The 21,393-nt window shown below is 43.1% G+C and overlaps 2 protein-coding genes and 1 pseudogene across 2 annotated transcripts; 2 read left to right on the top strand and 1 right to left on the bottom strand.

The window, feature by feature from the left end:
• On the top strand, positions 1–4,119 carry LOC127775413 (histone deacetylase 2). Its single transcript, XM_052301657.1, has 13 exons — positions 1–305; positions 393–448; positions 548–665; positions 790–852; positions 940–1,008; positions 1,080–1,246; positions 2,103–2,167; positions 2,241–2,287; positions 2,640–2,684; positions 2,783–2,833; positions 3,311–3,397; positions 3,620–3,707; positions 3,804–4,119. The coding sequence occupies exons 1-13, from the start codon at positions 198–200 to the stop codon at positions 3,896–3,898; spliced, it is 1,059 nt and encodes a 352-aa protein (XP_052157617.1). The 5' UTR covers positions 1–197; the 3' UTR covers positions 3,899–4,119.
• A 562-nt stretch (positions 4,120–4,681) lies between these two features.
• LOC127775412 (putative transcription factor bHLH041) lies at positions 4,682–7,855 on the bottom strand (annotated as a pseudogene).
• A 7,519-nt stretch (positions 7,856–15,374) lies between these two features.
• On the top strand, positions 15,375–16,664 carry LOC127777627 (uncharacterized). The gene is made up of 3 exons (XM_052304227.1): positions 15,375–15,502; positions 15,716–16,000; positions 16,172–16,664. The coding sequence occupies exons 2-3, from the start codon at positions 15,761–15,763 to the stop codon at positions 16,292–16,294; spliced, it is 363 nt and encodes a 120-aa protein (XP_052160187.1). The 5' UTR covers positions 15,375–15,502; positions 15,716–15,760; the 3' UTR covers positions 16,295–16,664.
• The last annotated feature ends 4,729 nt before the right edge of the window (positions 16,665–21,393 follow it).

Here is a 21,393-nt window from a genome sequence, read left to right as displayed (position 1 = left end):
AATTCTGCAAATTAGCAAGTAGTGCATCGCAAATATCACATCACCGAATTCTCCCGAGCTCCGGCGACGTGGTCGCGCATTCCTCTTCTCGCCGGCAGACTCGCCGCCGTCCTCCGCCGCCCCTCTCGCGGCGCAGCGATTCGTCTCCCTCCTCCGCAACCGCGCCCGAGCTCCCCCCTCCTCCCCGCATCCGGTGGATGGCCTCTTCCGCGCCGTCCGCGGCGGCGGGGGCGACCCCGCCGGACCCCCTCCGCCGCGACCGCATCCTCTCCAGCAAGCTCTACCTCGACGTCCCGGGCTCCAAGGTCGGTCGCCACCGCCGCCAAGGCTAGCAGTTGATTCCTACCGGTCGAGTCGTCACCGCGGTTGCGTCTGTTCTCTTTCCCCTGCAGGCTCCGGTGGTGTACTCGCCGGCGTACGACATCGCCTTCCTCGGGATCGAGAAGCTGTGAGCTGCCTTCCCATGTATCCCCCTCACCATGTACTACTCCTTGCACACGAAGTCTCTCACTGCGCGCTCGCGGTGGACATGGCTGTGGCTGTGCAGGCACCCGTTCGATTCCTCCAAATGGGGCCGCATATGCAAGTTCCTCACCAAGGAAGGGCACCTGGAGAAGAACCGAGTGGTGGAGCCATTGGAAGCGACCAAGGACGATTTGCTGGTGGTAAGAACGGGAGCGATTAGGAGAAGCAAAGGGATATCTGTGTTCTGTTTGGTTCGGAGTGCAGACACCAGTGTTTCTTGGCCTGATATGTTCTGAATTAGTTGTTTGTTTTTGCTTGGACCAGGTGCACTCGGAGTCGTACTTGAACAGCCTCAAGAGCAGCCTGAAGGTTGCGTCCATTGTAGAGGTACTGGTTGTTTAGTAGAAGTCAGACTGGCTTGATTGTCTAGAATTATGTGATGTGCGGGTAGCTAATGAGATTGTTGCATCATAGCTTCCTCCTGTGGCATTCATTCCTAATTGGCTTGTGCAGCAAAAGCTACTGTACCCTTTCAGGAAACAGGTGATGCCTTGTGGTTTGGTGCTAGAAGTTGTATAGTTTGAGTATATTGAAGGCTAATTATATTTTCTTAGGTGGGTGGGTCGATTCTATCGGCCAAGCTTGCACTTGAGAGAGGATGGGCCATTAATGTTGGCGGAGGGTTTCACCATTGTTCGGCAGAGCAAGGGGGCGGGTTTTGTGCATATGCTGATATTTCTCTCTGCATTCAGTTTGCTTTTGTCCGTCTAAATATTTCGAGGTGAGAAAACCTTTATTGACAGGACCACAACAACTGCATATATGATTGTTTAGTTTTTGGAACTGTTCGTATCTGACACAGAACTCGCTCAAACATGTCAGTAATCTGAGAAGTGTGTAGTGCTAGTGCAGTGATGCACTTGTCCAGACCATTGTCATTCTGCAAGTGCACATGTCCGAGCCCAGCTCGGCACAGATGCACTCATCTTCCTGCCAGATTAAATGCTAAGCAGAAATAACACTTGCTTCTTCTTATTATACCATCATTCTAATGCCCTTGGTATCCCGCATTTTAGAAATACCCATAGCACATTGTGATAAAAGCGTCGCTGTGCATGCTTGCCCACCAGTGCTCAAGCTCTGGTGCAGGTGTGCTCACATTTGTACTATCATCATCAATACCAAGTCCCACCTTTGTCTCACATTTTTTTCTTCAACTGTCAGTATATTGTGCAAGTCTACAAGCTCTCTGTTTTGCCCCTAAAAATGTAGGGAAAATTTTAGCCATCATACTGCTTATATTCTCCATAAGTCATGGGTTCGTATCCTGGAAATTAACACAAACTATCCCCCAACCCATTGCATAGATTGCTGGGAATTAATTTCCAGTTACATCCAGAGAGATAAGGTGCCACACCAGGCTATGCTATCTAGCTTCTATAAACTATCTGTATTATTCCTCTGTCATGTCAATCCTTTTTCTTACTAGGAAGGTTTGGGATACTTGTTGGAATTTAATATTCGATGTGCTTTTCTTACTACTTATTGCATTAGTTGGCAGTGTTGCAAGCTTTTATATTCATTCTATACTGTTAAATTTATCTTTATATATGCCTAAATTGTTCGAATCATTTTAGAGTGATGATCATAGATCTGGATGCCCACCAAGGAAATGGCCATGAAAAGGATTTCGCTAATGATGGTATGACCTTTACTTTTTCTGCACATTATCTTTTCAATATATAGGTTATTATGATGCCAATTTTCTCTTGCAGGAAGAGTTTACACTTTGGATATGTACAATGCTGGAATATATCCCTATGTAAGAATAACATCTGGAGTATATGGGTTTGTGGTTATACAAGTTCTGGGTTTATTGTGTAGGCTGTAGGGGACACACTTTTGCATTTTATCAGGTTTAGACAACCAGTGTTGAACATATGTCAAAACTGAAACTCAAACTGTCTATTTCTGCAATTTATACAAAACTCTCTATTCAAATGTTGTGGTGTTGTTCTTTTGAGACGAAAATGTTGTGGTGTTCAATCTAAAAATGCTATGATTTTCATGTAAATTTTGACCAACTTAAAGTCCAGTCCTTGTCATTATCATTCCCTTTTATCTAATACCAGCTATTTTCTGACTTCCTATGTAAATTGACAACTTCATTTTAGGATCATGTTGCTAAGCGGTATATTGATCAAAAAGTCGAGCTAGTTGTAAGTTGCCTCATGGACCCTGCTTATTCCTTAAACTTTTCATTTAATTCAAATTTGAGTTAGATTTCTCATTACGTAATTGTGATTGTGCATTCTAGAGTGGGACAAAGACAGAAGACTACTTAGATCAACTTGACAAGGCTCTTAAGGTATCTTACACTTTTATGGCGTGATGTTGAAAACTGGCAGTTACATGATGTTTTCCCTGTACCAAGTGCAGTTTTAAGGAGATTTATTAGGTCAAGTATAACATTTTGAGGTGACAATTTTTGATTGATATATGTCCAGAATTTTAAGTAAAGTGAACAAAAAAGTGTTTTTTTACTAGTTAAGCTTCTGATGTTGAGTTAAATTGCATCCATGGCGCTGAGTAAGTTTAGCCTCTGTGCTCAAGGAAGATTGAAATGTGAAAATAAAATAGTACTTCATGGCCAATGCTTTATTGCCAGTACTGTTTCTTTATGTATTGGCAGCTTAATGCACTTGGAAGTTAGAAGCATACTTTCTGTTCCTCCATATCTTTGCAGAATGGCTGCGCTTTGAATCATCCATTCTTTGTGTATTTATTTTTCAGTTTTTACCTAACTTGTTACTTACCGGTTCCTCTTGGAGCATGTTATTTGCAGGTTGCAGAAAGTAGATTTCAGCCTCAGTTGATTGTTTACAATGCTGGGACAGATATCCTGGATGGCGATCCATTGGGAAGATTGAAGGTAACTTTTGGAACAATACATATTTCACAAAAAAAATGTTTGTTAAAGCAATCTAATATGTTCCCTACCAAATCTGGATTCTGTTCCAGTAATTCCTGGGTTTCATATCTATCTTGTGAACAAGATAAATAAGGAAAATGATCTGATGCAGAAGTATTACCTACCATGTACCAGATCGTTGTCTAATCCACTGAACTTAACATGATTTCTTTCACCTTCCAGATAAGCCCTCAGGGCGTGGTGATCAGAGATGAGAAGGTGTTCAGGTTTGCAAAGGATCAAAGCATCCCACTACTCATGTTAACATCAGGTAAGTACCAACACATTTATGGATTCTTAAGCCAATCACAGGCAACCTCTATTGCCATGGTATTCATGTGCACACTTTCCATCTGCCCGTTCTCAGGAGGATACATGAAGTCGAGCGCCCGAGTGATCGCCGACTCGATAATCAATCTCTCGAATAAAAACTTGATAGAGCTTGGTAGCCAGCTTGGCTGAACGAGTGCTTAACCTGAATCGACAGATCGCAGATCTACTGGATGTATATATCCTGTCTATAAGAGGCTTACACTAATGTGATAATGGTATTAATATAAGCCACAAAAATCGTTATCAACTCACAGAGTCACAGTTCACCTTGTACATAACCCCTGACTTGATGTCCCATTCTCAGCTATACTGTTGGCTTAAATGGTTTTCCGGCTGGATGCTGGCTGAAATTCCAACTTGACTGGACATTGCTTGGGATGCCTGGTTTATTTCAGAATTTGACAAACCTAGCTACATGTCAGCATGTCCATTCAAGAATCAAGCGGTAGCAACTTAGCTTCCCCCTCAAGATCATCAGACTGGTCATAGTTTTTTGAATGCATAAAAGGAGTTCTCTGAAACTTGAAGAAAGCCTAGTTTGATGCAGTTGATAATTCAAATATTCAATTAACTAACCTGGTATGACGAAAAAAAGACAAAACAAAGGGGAAAAAACATCTGTAACCAACAGTTAATGAATAAGCTAGCTGAGTTACACTATTTCACATACTGAATATAACTATAGGTAAATTCCTAACAAATCCCCTGAATTCTGAACTCACACTACGAAAGCAAGGTCCTAAGAAATAAATTAATCACCTAAAAGAAGCAACAAGAGTTACAAGACAGTGAAATGACTGAAGTGAAAACCGAAACCACCATTGCCACCAAACATAGCCATATCCTCCTGCCTTCTTCAGTTAGCCTCACCTCCTCCCTGATCCGGTCAAAACTGGTGTGCTCTGCCTCTGCCTACGGCGATGTCGGTGGCGGTGGCGCCACCGGCGGCGCTGTCCACGGCCTTCGCCACGGCTTCCTTCAGCGATGTCTCGTCGCAGACGTCGCCGGCCTACAGCAATGTTTTGACAAGTACACTCTTGTTAAGCTTCATTAGCAAGTATTTCTGACCATGTGATGCATCTACCTTGTACTTTTCAGTATGGACAATTAGCTGAGATTTCCCCACGGTGACTGAATTTGTTTTGTATTTGTAATTCTACTTGTCATTTTGTCAATGCCAAACAACAGACAAGTGATACAGATGTTAACTTGAATTGATCACATCAATCATGTTTGACAAGTATTTTACTTGAGGCGACCGTGATTCATAGCTTTTGAATGGTGGATAAAGATTTCCATGGTGGTGAAGAACATACATGGAAAAAGCTACCTTAATTACTTCTAATTTAACTTTCAACTCATAAACGTCATAAACTATTTGCCATGGAGCTGGAGTTGGAATGAGGGTAATTCAAGTATATTATATACAACTATATATATATGAGAGAGTTTAATTGGTCAGGTGAATCGTGTCTTCAAGGGCTAATTCAAATAGCTGGGTTAACTAAATACTATTTTGACCTATGTGGTCAACAGTTTTGGTTGATGTAAAAATAGTCCAGATTCTTTATAGATATCCTTTTTCTTTCTCTGACATTTCAAAGATTTTGTCTGATTTTGTCAAGTTATGATAAAAAAAAATTATTCTCCCCCTTCCTATTGAGAGCGATATAAACCGCAGGCCTCACGCAAGTGAAGCATCAATGCAAGTACACAGGAAGTTGACCGTACCATTCAACAACATTTGAATCCATGCATAGCTGTCACCACCAGAAAACCCTAATAGATAAAATCATATAACCACAACTCCACGTTATTATTTTTCCTAAAGTATATACTCAATCTATTCCAAAATATCTACATTTTTAGCCTATACCATTTGTTCCGAATAAGTTTACATTCCTGTTTTTCTCGTTATCTACGAAAGACTGATGAGTTTTATTCTTTCAATATATCTTACCTATCTTTACTTATCCACTCATCAATACTACTTTTCCATTGATAATGGATACTTTGTTTTTTTCCTTCATATCAATTTGCTTTTCTACAACTAAAGATAAAGCTATTTTTGGGATGACAATAGTACTCTAAGTTTGAAGTATAGTACTCCCTCCATTTCATATTATAACTTCTTTGACTTTTTTTTACATCTTTAGGTTTAACTAAATTTATAGAAAAAATAGCAACATTTACAACACTAAATTAGTTTCATTTAATTTAATATTAAATATATTTTGATAATATATTTGCTTTGTATTGAAAATATTAATATATTTGTTTTAGAAACTTGGTCAAATTTAAAGAAGATTGATTAAGAAAAAAAACAAATAATTTATAGTATGAAACAGAAGGAGTATATCGTAGAAAAGTCAAGAAATGTAAATAGTAAGGATCATACCATGACACGGAGCGTAAGGCTGGCTTGTGCAAACGAGCTGCTCCTTCGCCCCGCGTCGACGGACACCACGGCGAAGCGACCCATCTCTCTCAGCCGCGCGAGCACGGAGACGACGAGCTCCGACACGTCGCACTCCGCGCGCACCGTCACCCTGATGCTCACCTCCCGAGGCTGATCGGTCGACGCCGACGAGCCGGCGATGACAACGTCGACCTGCACTCTCTCCGACGACGACTCACCGCCACCGCCGCCGCCGCTTGCAGCCAGCCACTGGGCCTCGCCGGAACGCGCGGCGAGCTGCGCCTCCAGCTGCCGGTTCTTCTCCCCCAGCTCGGACACCTGAGATATCAGCTTGTCCATGTACTCCGTCGTGCTGGCGAGAATCGCCGCCTTGTCTTTCTACGATGATGATGATGAATGAATGAATTTGATGATCACAATGTGATGCAACGATGTTTGGATCGAGAGATGAGTTCTTGATTGGTTTTTGTTTTCTTGTACCTTTGAATCGGGAGGGAGAGGGAGCAATGCCCTGAGCGTCTGGAAGCTGTCGTTGATCCGTTCTCGCCGGCGGCGCTCCGAGATCATGTGGTGAAGCTGGCTGCTGCTGGGCGGTGGCGGCGGTGGCGGCGGCGGCGGCGCGGCGTGAGTGTCTCTTTGGCGCGCCGCGGCGAGCTCTCGGCTGCGCGTTTGCATGTGCACGCTGGCGAGGAGCGAGATGCCCGTCTTGATCATCCTCTGCCCCGGCGCGCCCGGCCGCGGCCGCGCCCTCGGCGAGAGCGCGGCGTTGTACGCCTTGAACGCCGTCGCCCTGCGCGGCGACGAGCTGGAGCGCGCGCGGCGCCGGGGCGGACGCCACGGCGGAGGCGGAGGCGCGGGGGTGGAGATGACCGCGAGCATCGCCTGCGCCATCGCGGCGTCGTCGTCGGAGCCCGGGAACTCGCCGTAGACAGGCGCGAGCAGGCCGCCGTGCACCGGGGACGGATCCGCGGCGGCGGACGCACCGACCGACGTCGCCATCGAGCGAACGAGCGAGGAGTATTCCGGGCTCCCGACGGACAGCGACAGCAGCGAGGACGACGAGGGCGACGGCGGCGGCGGCGGCATCTGGAGGAGCTCCTCCAGTATCGACTGCTGCATCTCACCCACCACCGCCGCCGTCGCCGTCGCCGAGGCGGCCGACAGCCCGACCTCGATCTCCCCGCTGTCGCATCCCATGAACACCGCCATCTGCCATGGCGTACGACACGATCAGTCGATCATATTCATCTATCGCCATTGATGATGCAATGCAAACGCATCACGAGACATTAATCGAACAGCTTGTCCGCGCTCCCTTTACCTTGGTGCCGGTTTCGTGGTAGAACTGCTGCTGCACCTGCAGCGACGCCGACGCCGCCAGGTCGTGCTCCGTCAGCTCCATGCACGCGGCGCCCTCCTTGTACGCCCAACCCGGCACGCACCTGCACGCCCGCCGCCATGTCCTCTCAAAATCTAGCTGCAACGCATGGAAGACGAACTCTCCTAGCCTAGCTAGCTTACCCGCTTACGGCGGCGCAGAGCGCCCCCCTGTACGCCTCGAACAGCTCCAGCGCGCGGTCACCACCGCCTCCGCCGGCGCCGACGCCGCCACCGCCGCCGATCCACGCGTCCAAGCAGAACAGATGGCTGCGCACGAACGGGCACATTGGGGAACAGATGAAGAAACCGAGACGGGAGAGAAAGGTGAGGATATATATACGCACTTGGGCTGGACGCCGCCGGCGATGGCCGCCGCCGGCGCCCAGAGGCAGAGGTAGAGGCACCCGGGAAGGCGCGCCGCGGCGCGGCCCATGGCGCGCGCCCGGGCGTCCGGCCGGAGCGCGAAGATGGCGTCCATGACGCCGAGGACGACGACGACGACGACGATGAGCCGGACCACGCACCACTCATGTCACGACACGCCACGGCGCGCCGCGCCGCCATGGGGGGTGCCTATGTATGGCCACCATGGGAGGAGGCGGGAGCTGACGGTGGCGGGAGAGAGGAGGAATGGAGGGAAATGGAAATGGTTGGTGGGAAGGTGGGAAGGTTTGAAAAGTTGGAAACGAAACGAAACTGCACAGAAAAAAGGGTGTCGTATGTCCGGATCAATTCAAAGGCTGGGCTCCGAGTCTTTCAGTTTTCAATTGGACGGATCATCGATGCACAGCACGGAGAACATGGGTGCATGTCAAAATTATAGGTTCTCACTAGCAACAAATTACCTTGCAATACCTTATGAAAAGTTTTGTAGGTGCCAAGTCCCAGTTCAAATCTTCATAAGAACAAATTTCACTCTCAATTGTTAGAGGGACTAAGCTCCCAATTTAAAAAGGCAGTTTACAACGCCTCAAACAACCGGGTATATAAAACGTCTTAAATTTTTCATCCAACCGGATATATGCAACATTTTTAAATACCCTCCTTAAAAAAATGAAAAGTTTCGTAACATAAGTGCTATTGTTTAGAGCGAGTACTAGCTTACTTATTCCCTCCGTTCTAGAATAAGTGGAATAAGTTGCACAGATAATTCCTTTATTTCTGCGGATTAGCTTAATTTCCCTACTAATATTAATATATCCCATGTGGGTCCATCAGGCTTACAGAAAAAGCACATGCCGATCTGCCTATGTATTTCCTCCGTTTCACAATGTAAGTCATTCTAGTATTTCTCACATTCATATATGTCTAGATTCATTAGTACCAATATGAATGTGGGAAATGCTAGAATGATTTATATTGTGAAACGGAGACCGTATAAGGTTATTAACCACATTCTATGAAATGGTTGACCTTGGGAAGACAAAAACAAGGGGCACTTCCTCATCATTCCATAACAAGAAATTTCATCAAGAATAATTTCCATTTGAACTTCTTCTGGCTTTCTTCAGAGATTTCCTCGGACCGTTTGTATTCTTCTAGAACAATTTAATTGTCCAAACTTTTTTTTTCTCTTCTCCGTTGATTCTCTTCTTTGTTTTTTTTCCTTTTCCATTCAAGCTAATCTGAAAGCTGTGGAAAGTCAGTAGTCTCTGAAGCTCGTTGGAAGCAGAGATACGATAGAATTCAACATCTTCCGCGTACTTCATCCATTTCATATTATAAGTCGTTTGATTTTTTTTCTTATGCAAACATTTTAAGTTTAATTAAGTTTAAAGAAAAATATCATAATATTTTTAATATAAAATAAACATATTATTAAAATATATTTAATGTTAAATTTAATGAAATTAATTTAGTATTATAGATGGTGCTAATTTTTTCTATAAATTTGATCAAACATAAAGGACTTTGACTTAAAAAAAAAAGTCAAACAAATTATAATATCAAACGGAGAGAGTACAAATCTAAGCCCCTCAGCATGTCCCTTGCATCTGAACCAGGGAGGAATACTGCATGGCTGCATTGTGAATTAATCCTTTATTTTTTATACTATATAATACCATTATTGATTTTTAACATAAGTTTGACTATTGATCTTATTAAAAAGATTAGTAAATATATAAGAATTTAAGTTGTATGTAAAGCATTTTTAATGTAACAATAAGACCAATCACAATAAAATAAATGATAATTATGTATATTCTAAATAAGATAAATGATCAAACAAAGTAACAACACTATATATTAAAAAATATCGAGGGAGTCTCCCCTTGCGCAATTAATTAGCAAGCTAATATCCACTATTCCCCTAACTAATACACATAGTTTTGACAGTAAATTGAAGTGTGAATATATAGTACAAATGATGCGACAGTTTGCCGACTGGATACTAGGATAATTTGTTTAGATTTATGGTCTCTTTCCTGAAATAATTTTTCGTAAGATTTTTTTAAGAAAGGAAGTATACTTTTGACCTAAGTACCAACTAAGAATGCACGTCAATCATATTTCTTCGTGAGAGAATAGGTTAGACAATTTAATGAGATATTTTTAATTAGCTTACTAATCGCTAGTGATAGAGATCAAGCAAGCAGCATCATCAATTCATCATCGGTGAGGAATTTCACTGTTATGGGGACAAAATAACTTCTTGGGACTTTTTTTTTAAAACAGAATAAGGGATTTACTAGGTGTGCATTCATACTGATTTTTTTTCCTTCTATGCTTCACCAGATACATTTATACTTGTTCTTATTGGGTCAATTGTTATAAGAGACAATCCAAGAAATACCATTGACAAACGTATAAATTCCAGAAATGCCATCAACAAGTGTGAGTTTCAAAAAATACCATCGTACAAACGACTTTATCCAAAAATGCCATTGCCGTTAGGGTTCCATCCATTCCACGCCGTTAAGTTCTATAGGATGGACAGTGTATTTAACGGCGCAAAATGGATGGAACCCTAACGGTGATGGCATTTTTGGGACAAAATCGTTTCTATGATGGCATTTCTTAGAACTCACACTTGTCGATGGCATTTCTGGGATTCGAACGCTTGTCAATGGCATTTCTTAGATTATCTCTTGTTATAATGGGATGCTAGGCCTTCCAGAAGATGGGATTGTATACCATATGTTTCTTAGTCACAAGTACCCCATCCATTTTATATTATAAGTAGTTTTAGATTTGTCCTAAATTAAACTTCTTAAAATTTGACCAAGTTTATAGTAAAAAAATCATTCTCAACACAAAACAAATTTATTATAAAAATATATTTAATGGTTCAACGAAACTAATTTGGTGCTGTAGATATTGCTACGCTTTTCTATAAATTTAATCAAATATAAAGAAGTTTAACTTAGTACAAACCTAAATAATCTTATAATAGAATGGAGAAAATAATAGGTTCCAGCTAGTGTACTAAAGATAAAATGTAACCTGCACTATGAAATGAAATGACCGTAGCTCGTCTTGTTAGGTCTCTTGTAGTAGAACCCGCCTATTGTTCTAGACTCGGTGGCAGATCTAGAAATTTTATGATATGTATTCGAGGTTTACAAAATCTCATTCAAGTAAAATGCCACTATAGATGAGATTTTTTTCTAATAAATCAATAGAAAAACAAAATTGAATAATTTTTAGGAAAGAAACAACATATGGAAGTTTCGAGACATATTTGTTTAAAAAATCTGCATAAATAATAAAAATTGTACAAGAGTAGAAGAATTAATAAAAGGAGACATATTGAATTTGAAGAATTACATATTTGTTTTGTTGGAACTTGTTGATGAAGATTCCGCGCTCGATCGATGGTGTCAGATCTGTGTTGGCGCGAACTAAGTCAACGAACACAACGGCCTAGGAGATCTGCTTAGCTTCAGTGCAGGTCTCAAATATCAATAAGAGGCGTGCGTGCGAGTCAGTTTGATCCTGTAACTGACAGGATATATAATTGAAGATCAAAGAGTCGATCGGCTGACAAACCGATGGAGTAATTCCAGCCGATGCTGATACTAGCCGATGTTAATAGGGTTTCGAGCAATCGGCTATATGTCCAATGTAGATAATGATATAAAGGCAATCGACTAACGATAATCAAAACAATAATGTAATTCAGTAAAAACCAATCAGCTAATAATGATATGATATAATGAACGCTGAACCGATGGTATAGCATACGTTGGCTAGAGGTCCGATGTCGTTAAATTCAAACAATTAGATAAACAGTGAAACCTATAAATATAATAATGTATAATTGTACAATTGTACAATTTAGAAAGGGACTGCCTATAAATATGACGCCATATTTTTCATGAAAAAATAGTCAGCATGTATTTACATTGTAAGTGCCTATATTACATATGTAATTTTAGTGTATTTACAATGTAAGTTCTAAAATAACACATGTAATAACTCCCTAAATTACATATGTATGTCGGCTGTCGGCTAGATTAAAGTTTTTTTTTCCCTTTTGGGAAGGCTAGATTAAAGTTGGGAGTACTGGATGACCAATATATATAAGTGGCAAAGCTAGCGATCCACCGAGTCCGAACTGTAAAATCAAAGGTGTTTTTGATTATTATTTTGTGATGAACAATTGGCATTGGAGATTATTGGTTTGATATTTGGAATTTATTTACGAAGTGGTTTTGGAGATGATTGGAATTTGTAGGTGAATAGGAACTGCTGCTGTGATTTGGGTCCGGTCAAACCGGGCATGTGCTGCCAGTCCGACCGGTGTGTTTTGTGCGGTCAGACCAGCCAGCCCACGGTCTGACCGGCTGACATTGTGTCGGTTTCGGTTTTGGGTTGTTTATTTCGATATCCGTGATTGTTTCATATTTATGGCTTTTAGATGGATACTATGCGTATGTAATACTGTGTTTGCTACTAATGAGTCAAGTTGGAGATAGCTTGGTCTCGGAGATGATTTCTTTGTTTGATTCATGTGTAGGTGACTTGATGCCTCGGGAGAGTATTGCCGGTGATGGATCGGGAGTCGGCTTGGAGATAAGACGATGTCCGTGACGGTCAGATATCATGCGGGATACTTAGGCTAGAGTTCAATACACGTGGTTAGTGAAGATTCCATATGGCATACGATGGAGGTATTGTGTGCGTATGGGATTCGGAGTCGAATTTGGAAGGAGTCCAAATTTGGTATGATTGGAGTTTGTACAATTTGTTTCTTGTACAAGAAGGTTTCCTAGGTGGATTAGGACTTCTAGTATGAGTTTGGTTCGTGGCTTTAGGCTGCCTACCTCATGTATAAATAGAGAGGGAGCGTGAGACTTCCCGGTATCGCTTTTGAGAGCAATTAAGTTGATAGTTTGGTTAGGATTTCGAGTTTAGTCGAGATTTTCGTAAGGAGTGTTGTTATTGCAATTTGTAAACACAGAGAGAAGCAATAAAGTTGTCATCTACTTTGAGGGTTCTTTGATTTGTGTTGTCTCGGGTTCGGCGGTCTAACCGGTGAGACATCGGTGGTCAAACCGGTGGCATCGCGGCAGTCAAACCGGTGGCGACTTCAGGCGCGGCAGGTGATCTCGGTGGTCCGACCGAAGTTCCAATCTCAGTCAGACCGACGGCTTGCAGGCGGTCAGACCAGCGCAACACCTTCGGTCAGACCACGATTCATCGAATTTGAGAGTAACTTTTAATTCCGCAAAAAGTTTGGGTTTTTAGGCATACCAACCATTCGCCCCCCTCTGGTTGGCTTAGTTCTTGTGTTTCGATCCTACACGAACAACTAATTAATAGTGTTTGTCAGGCATTGACACTCGCCAATTAACATATATAGCAATTGACACTTCGTTAATGGTGGAGGTAGGGCCGCCGCAGTACCTTCTTGGGAGGTGATGTTGATCATCTTCGTTCACATTGTCCAAAGCTTGGAAGAGGCCAAAAGGAAGATAATGGTGCAGAGAAGACCAAGGAGAACAAGCCGAAGAGCACATTCAAAGGGAAGAAGACTAAGGAGAATCTCAAGAAGATGTTTGATCAAATCTATGCGGCTTTTGAGCCACTAAGCAATGTAGATGGTGAGAGTGAAGATGAAGATAAGGGAAAGAACATCTCCGGTGTTTGCTTCTTGACACGTGGTGAATCGAATTCAGAGTGTGAAGACAATGAGGTGAGTTCTTTTGAGGAAGCTATTCTTATTTTAAGTGCAAAAAATAAGAAGTGTGAGAAGATGTATAAAAAACGGGAGTTTATTATTGAATCTCTTAATTCTGAAATTGCTAGATTAAAATATCTTATTCCCAATGATGATGATTGCAAAAATTGTGAGGTTTTAATGAATGAGATTTCGAAAATTAGAGAGGTCAATGCTGTACATGATTTGAAAAATAGATCTTCTCTAGCTCTTAGTTTTGTCTTACACACACGCACTTTGGATGAGTTGTTTTTGACTAAAAATTTGTTGAAAAAAATATCAAATTGCTTTTCATGCTAGTTTGATGTTTAACATGAATTGTGCCAAAAAGTTAAAATAACCACATGATGTTTTGGATTGCTCAACATGCTCACTAAATAAGTTGAAACTAAAGATGCCTTAAGTCGTGTTGAGTACATGGAAGATATTGTGAAAACCAATGAAGTGCTTTCTTGCCCCAAATGTCGTAAAAGCGAAGGTGTCATGGTAGATTGTGAAAATTGTGCTAATTTGGAAAAATAGGTTTCTTGTTTGAAAAGTTCTTTGCAAAGATTTTCTGATGGTAAAAAACAACTTAACATGATTTTGGATCAATCTAAAGTGACTAGCTACAATAGAGGTGTTGGTTTTGATGTTCATGACTATTTCACCAAAAATCAACCAAATGTTTTGAGTGTGACTGAACATGGTGAGATTTTGACAAAACCTAGTGCTAAGAAAACCGTTTTTAAATCTGCTGGAATTTTGCCTTATCTTTCTGCTACACTAAAAGAAACAAAAACAAATCTTTCAAAACCATCTTCTTCTAAAGAAAAGTATATTTGTTCTTTTTTGGTAAAGATGGACGTCTTGTTGGTTTTTGTTTTAGATTAGCTCGTAAACAGAAAAAGGAGAGAGAAATTTCTTTTGCAAAATCAAAGTGGCAAACATGAGGAGAGCTGACATTCAGTTCACCAAATTCCACCCCGAAGACTTCTTCATCACCTGCTCAAATCAAAGTGATCGTGATGCCATCCTTCGCCAGCCAAGGCTCTCCACTTCTTCTGGCAGAGTATACCTTTTCCGCCCCTGGGATGAAAGTCTACATGGCATCCAGTCTCGCTACCGCTACTGTGCCCGGCTCTGCATTGAGGGCATTCCCATGCACGAGCGAACTGATGAAGCAGCGGCAAAGGTGATTGGTCACAAATGTGCTATTCACTATGTGGAGGAGTACTCTAGGCGCGGCAACTACAACCGCACCTATGACATGTGGGTGTGGACGGACGAGCCAAGGGCCATTCCTCGTGGTGGCTCCTTCGCCATCACTGACGCCGATGAGGAAGGACTGCCCACGGACATCCCTTTGCCGGAGATGGATCCCCTCCGCAATCCCCCGCCTTCCGAGCCAAAGAATGGCTGGACCTACAATGTCCTGGTCCACGTTGATACCCTAGAAGACCTCCACACCCGCAAGGCTCGTGCTTACAAATGGGACTATGAATTTTAGGACGATGGTATCAGCTTCAAGGAGTACCCTCTCCCCTGCAGAGCTGAGCCAGACCATGCCCGGGGCCCGGACGATGAAGATGATGATAAAGAGGACCACTCCAGAAGCCGACACAGAAGCCGTTCACTCTGGGACAGGATCAGCGGCCGCTCTTCCAGTTGGAGTCGTGAGCCAGATCGGCGTGATGGTCAGCACCGCGACCAGGAAAGAAGGGGAAGATCGCGAGGCAAGGAGCGGTATGACCACAGAAGCCGCTCCCACCGTTCTCGTGAACCAAGCGAGGTTAGGCCTCCTTTTCCCTCCCAGTCTGGTTCTCGTGTAGATCACGTGCCTGTTTCTCCCCTCTCCTCCTCTACCCCTGCTACGGCCTCTCCATGCAAACTTCCAGCCACCCTCCACAACCCGAGTCCAGATGGAGACGCTGCTGCTGTCCTGATTGTCACCTCTGCGTCGGCCCAGACTACTCACCAAGCTGATTCTCTCCTGTCTTCGCAGGGTCGAGAGGATGTGCTCGAAATCCTGGAGAGCCATCTCGATCCCATGCTTCACGAGGCGGCGGTGAATCACTCTATATACTCTCCGGATACAAACTCTCCTCATGTTTCCTCCCCTGTTTTTGTGACCTCCTTTGCAGGACCGACAGCGGCTCCAACTCTGTCATCTCCGGCTGCAGCAAAGGACTCACAGATCGACGAGTTCATCAATGACATCGCAACGCCGATCCAGCCACCACTTCTCCCAACTCCGGATGTGAACGTGAGGAAGCCTTCCCGCGTTAAGGTGAAAATCCCTGCCATTGCCTCTGCTCAGCGTCACAGTGAACGACTGCTCTGCAAACGACGTGCAAATGCGAAATTTGAAAGTTTCGCCCAAGAAATACTTTCAAAAAAGTTCGGTATCATGAACGATTCTGCTTCTTTTGATGATAACGTCAAAAAGTTGTATTTGCAGCGATACAAGAAGCCACTCTCCCCAGCTTCACTGAAGACAATCGCTGATCTAGTGGAAAAGGGAGGATACAAGGCCATCCGGCTGAAGGTACCCAAGAAGAAGGCGTCTGTGGCGCCGCTGTGACCGACTCTTGCCGACCGGAAGCAGAAGCTTTTGCTCACCGATGATAAGACACCTTCTATTGTTGAAGACTCAGCTCTTCAGATGTATCTGTCTTTTAGATTGCTGCTACCTGTGCACTATGTTGCTTGCTGCTTCTCCTGTCAACTATGAATCAGAGTCACCGATGAGGTCTACCCCCTACCCCCTTTCTGGCTGTGTTTCTCCCAGCTGCGCTGGCTGTGTTTCTGCCATTTGGGCTGTGATAGTAGACCATTTACACTATGTCGCAGGATAATGTGTATCTGTTCAATTGGAATGTAAGAGGCTTGTACGCCAAGGCCAAGCAAGATTCTGTGAAAGTCTGTATTCAACAACATAGCGCTACTATTGTTTGCTTACAAGAGACCAAGCTTGCTGTTGTGTCTGACCAAATAATTTTAAACACACTTGGCCAACGTTTTGCGCGTCAAGTTGCTGTTCTACCAGCTGAAGGCACAAGAGGTGGAGTGATTCTTGCCTGTGATAACTTTTTTTCAATCTCTAATGTTCATCTGGGACGTTTCTCTGTCTCTGCAACCATAACTATGCAAGAAGAAGCTCAACAATGGTCAATTACAGTGGTTTACGGACCGCAATTAGAAGCTGAAAAAATTGCTTTTCTTGCTGAATTAGAAGGCCTTCAATCCTCAATGAAACCGGCCTGGCTCATCATTGGAGATTTTAATCTCATTTATAAAGCTTCGGACAAAAACAACGATCGCTTAAACAGAAGAATGATGCAACGTTTTAGGGGACTCATTGATAAAATCCAAATTAAAGAGCTAAATCTCCCAGGTCGGCGCTTTACTTGGGTAGGCGACGGCTCAAACCCCACTCTAACCAAAATTGACCGTGCTTTTGCGACCACGGATTGGGATTCCTTGTTTGCAAATTCGTGTCTTTATCCTCTATCCTCAACGTGTTCTGATCATGCCCTCATTTTCCTGGTTGGAAATGAACAAAGGAATAAATTTCCAAATTTTAGATTTGAATCTTTTTGGCTCCGTATCCCTGGTTTCTTGGAGGAAGTCCAAAGTTCCTGGCAAAAACTAATTCTCGCCATGAATAATCTCGCGATTTTGCGTCTGAAACTTCGTCGTCTAGCCCGCGACCTTAGAAGATGGAGCCGCTCTTAGGTAGGGGACATTAAACTACAGCTAGCAGTGGCATCGGAAGTCATCCTTCGTCTGGAGATAGCTCAAGAAACAAGACTGCTGAGCGATGGTGAGCGTCACCTTCTGTCAAATCTTAAATCAAGATTTCTGGGCCTTTCAGTCCTCAATAAAATACAAATTAGGCAAAGATCGAGATTAACGTGGCTAAAAGAAGGAGATGTAAACTCAAAATTCTTCCATATTAAAGCGAATTCAAGACGAAGAAAAAATTATATTCATTCGCTCCAAACCCCTTCCGGAATAGCCATCTCCTCAAAAGACAAAGAGGAAGAACTTTTCAGGTTCTTTAAAGACAGGCTGGGGACGATCTTTCAAAGGACAGTAAGCCTAAACTGGCTCCGTCTGAATTTACCCGACTTGGATCTTACCGAATTAGAGGAGGATGTCACAGAAGAGGAATTAAAATTAACTGTCTTTGACTTACCTCCTGAAAAGGCCCCTGGACCAGATGGGTCCATTGGAGCCTTTTTCAAAGCTGCCTGGGATATAATAAAAGATGACCTTCTAGCAGCAATTATATCCTTCATGCACCTCAACACCTCGCAGCTAGCTGACTTGAATTCAGCCTATATATGTCTTATCCCAAAGAAAGATGATGCTTCCGGTGCTGAACACTTCCGTCCCATTAGCCTCATCCACAGCTTTGCCAAAATTATCGCCAAGATCATGGCAAACAGACTAGCCCCTCGGCTCAACGAAATGATTTCCCAAAATCAAAGCGCTTTTGTTCGCAAAAGGGCAATTCACGACAACTTCCTTTATGTGCAAAACATGGTAAAGCTGCTTCACAGGACAAAAAAACAAAGCCTGTTCATCAAGATAGACATAGCGAAGGCTTTTGACACTGTGAATTGGTCCTACCTCCTAGAGATTCTTCAACAATTTGGTTTTGGAAACTGATGGTTAAATTAGATCACTAATCTTTTCTCCACCTCCTCATCCCAGGTGCTCTTAAATGGGTCCCCAGGGCAAAAAATCAACCACGCCAGGGGCCTACGACAGGGTGTTCCGCTATCCCCGATGCTCTTCATCCTGGCTATGGAGCCTTTTCATCGAATCCTAAAAGAAGCAGAAAATGTCAATGTCCTAGCTCCCCTTGGGGTAAGAAATGGGAGATTCAGGTGCTCGCTATATGCTGGCGATGTTGCGGTTTTTGCAAGCCCGAATCAAGAAGATTTGACAACCCTTTTTCATATACTGGCATGCTTTGCGCAACTATCTGGGTTACACACAAATATCAACAAAACTGAAATCTACCCCATCAGATGCGAAGGCATCGATCTGCAAAATCTTCTTGCTGGATGGCCAGGCCAAACAAAACAATTCCCCTGCAAATACCTTGGCCTACCTCTTCATTTCAGAAAACTAAGGAAAATTGATTTCCTTCCTTTAATAGACAAGATTGGGTCTAGGCTACCAGGTTGGAAAGGGCGTTTTTTCACTTCTGCGGGACGTCAAGCCCTAGTATCATCTGTTCTAAGTGCTATGCCAACTCATCATCTTACTGTCTACAAGCTCCAAAGTGGGTTTTCAAAAGAATCGATCGTTTCAAAAGATCTTTTCTATGGAAGGGTGAAGATCCGGACCATTCAAACCCGGGAGATAGTCTGATCAACTGGCAAACCGTCTGTAAACCAAAGGCCTTGGGAGGTGCTGGTCTCCTGGAACTAGAGCGTTTTTCCAGGGCATTGTGCCTTCGTTGGTTATGGTTTAATTGGAAGGAGGAAGAAATGCCTTGGGTGGGCATGAGCCTGCCCTGTGATGAATCTGACCATAGACTCTTTCAAGCTGCAACGACTATTTCGGTTGGAAATGGCGCCAAAACAAGATTTTGGCATGACAATTGGCTTCAAAATCGATGTCCAAAAGACATTGCACCAAGATGCTTTAGTCTGGCAAAGAGAAAACAAAGATCTGTGCAAGTTGAACTCACAAACAATAAATGGCTAACCTATTTCAGACAATTTACTTCAGTGGAGGAAATTCACGAGCTAGTGCAGCTAGGAGGCTTAATTCATCTGGTTATGCTTTCCCAAGAACCGGATAACATTACCTGGAATTGGACTGATTCCGGTACCTACACAGCCAAAAGTGCGTATCTTTACCAGTTTGAAGGGTCCTTTGCTAAGTTAGACTACCTTTCACTCTGGAAGGCCCCGGTGGAGCCCAAAATGAGATTCTTCGGATGGCTAGTCCTTCATCAAAAAACTGTCACTGCACAAAATTTACTTCCAAGACATTGGCCATGTAATTGGATTTGCTGCCTTTGCACTTGCGCCTTTGAAGATACAAACCATCTGTTCAGTGAATGCATTTTTACCAAACTTGGAGTCTAATCTGCCAGTTTCAAAACCTGACCCCTTTAACCTCGTCCCATTCACCTGACGTTGAAACTTGGTGGAATGGAACCAACCATGTGGGAAGCAAAGTTCAAATGCAGGTTATTAGAGGCTCATTACTAACTACTTGGTGGAACATCTGGCAAGAAAGAAACAGAAGAATTTTTCAAAATTCTTGCCTCTCAGTAAATGAAGTAGCACACCTTATCAAGCAAGATTTAGATTTGCGCAAACTAGCTTTTAAGCCCCCCTGATTCATTTTACTTCCTAAGTTGTATTTCACCTCTGTTATAGTCCTTGTAAACTCTTTGCTGGGCTTCGGCCTTTTCCCTAATTTAAATTCTGGCAGAACTCCTGCCGTCGTTCTTCTAAAAAAAAAATCTGGTTTTCCCTCGAGGAAACCGATCAGACCGCAGTGGGTCCCACGGTCAAACAGGCAGCTGTCTCACGGTCAGACCGGGCACCGGTTAGACCGACGGTACAGTGGCGGTCAGACCGGCCCCCGGTGAGACCGGTAGTACCTCGGCGGTCAGACCGGCCTCAGAGAGATTTTTCTAAAAATTCTCAAACTGTTTTTGCATGTGGATATATGCCTATTGGATCTACTGGTCGTGTCTTAGTACTGGATTCCTAAAGTTTTATTATCTAACCCCAGTACTGAGGCTTCGACGCCTGCTTGTGTGTAGGCTTTGGTGGCGAGGAAGGAGAACGTGTAGATCGTAGATTCTGGTTGTTCGCGGCACATGACCGGTGATAAAAATTGGTTCTCCTCCCTCAAACAGGCATCCAAGACTAAATCGATTATCTTTGGTGATGATTCTACTAGTGCTATTCTCGCTACAGGTTTGGTAAAGGTAAATGACAAGTTTGAATTGAAAAATGTAGCTTTGGTTGAGGACTTAAAGTATAATTTGCTTTCAGTTTCACAAATTGTTGATGAAAATTTTGAGGTTCACTTTAAGAAAACTGGAAGTAAAGTTTTTGATTCTTGTGGTGATTCTGTGTTGAATATTTCTCGATATGGAAGAGTGTTTAAAGCTGATTTTGAAAATCCCGTTTCACCTGTGGTAACATGTTTGGTTGCTAAGTTTGATAGGGATGTGATGTTTTGGCATCATAGACTTGGACATGTTGGTTTTGATCATCTCACGAGGTTAAGTAGTTTGGATTTTGTTCATGGTTTGCTTAAACTTAAGAAAGATCTTGATTTGGTTTGTACACTGTGTCGTCATGCTAAGATGGTTGCTTCTTCACATACTCCTATTGTTTCTGTGATGACAGATGCACCGGGACAGCTATTACACATGGACGCTGTTGGTCCAGCTAGAGTGCAATCTGTTGGAGGAAAGTGGTATGTGTTGGCTATTGTTGACAATTTTTCTCAATATTCTTGGGTTTTCTTCATGGCAACTAAGGATGAGGCTTTTCAACACTTTCGTGGTTTGTTTCTTCGATTGGATCTTGAATTTCTTGGTTCTTTGAAAATAATTCGAAGTGATAATGGTGGTAAATTTAAAAATGCTTCATTTGAACAATTTTGCAACGGAAGAGGTCTTGAACATGAATT

The sequence above is a fragment of the Oryza glaberrima genome, chromosome 6 (genome assembly GCF_000147395.1).
Source record: "Oryza glaberrima chromosome 6, OglaRS2, whole genome shotgun sequence".
Lineage (NCBI taxonomy): Eukaryota > Viridiplantae > Streptophyta > Magnoliopsida > Poales > Poaceae > Oryza > Oryza glaberrima.
The sequence above is the reverse complement of the archived record's forward strand: the minus strand, read 5'-3'. Positions and strand labels throughout refer to the sequence as shown.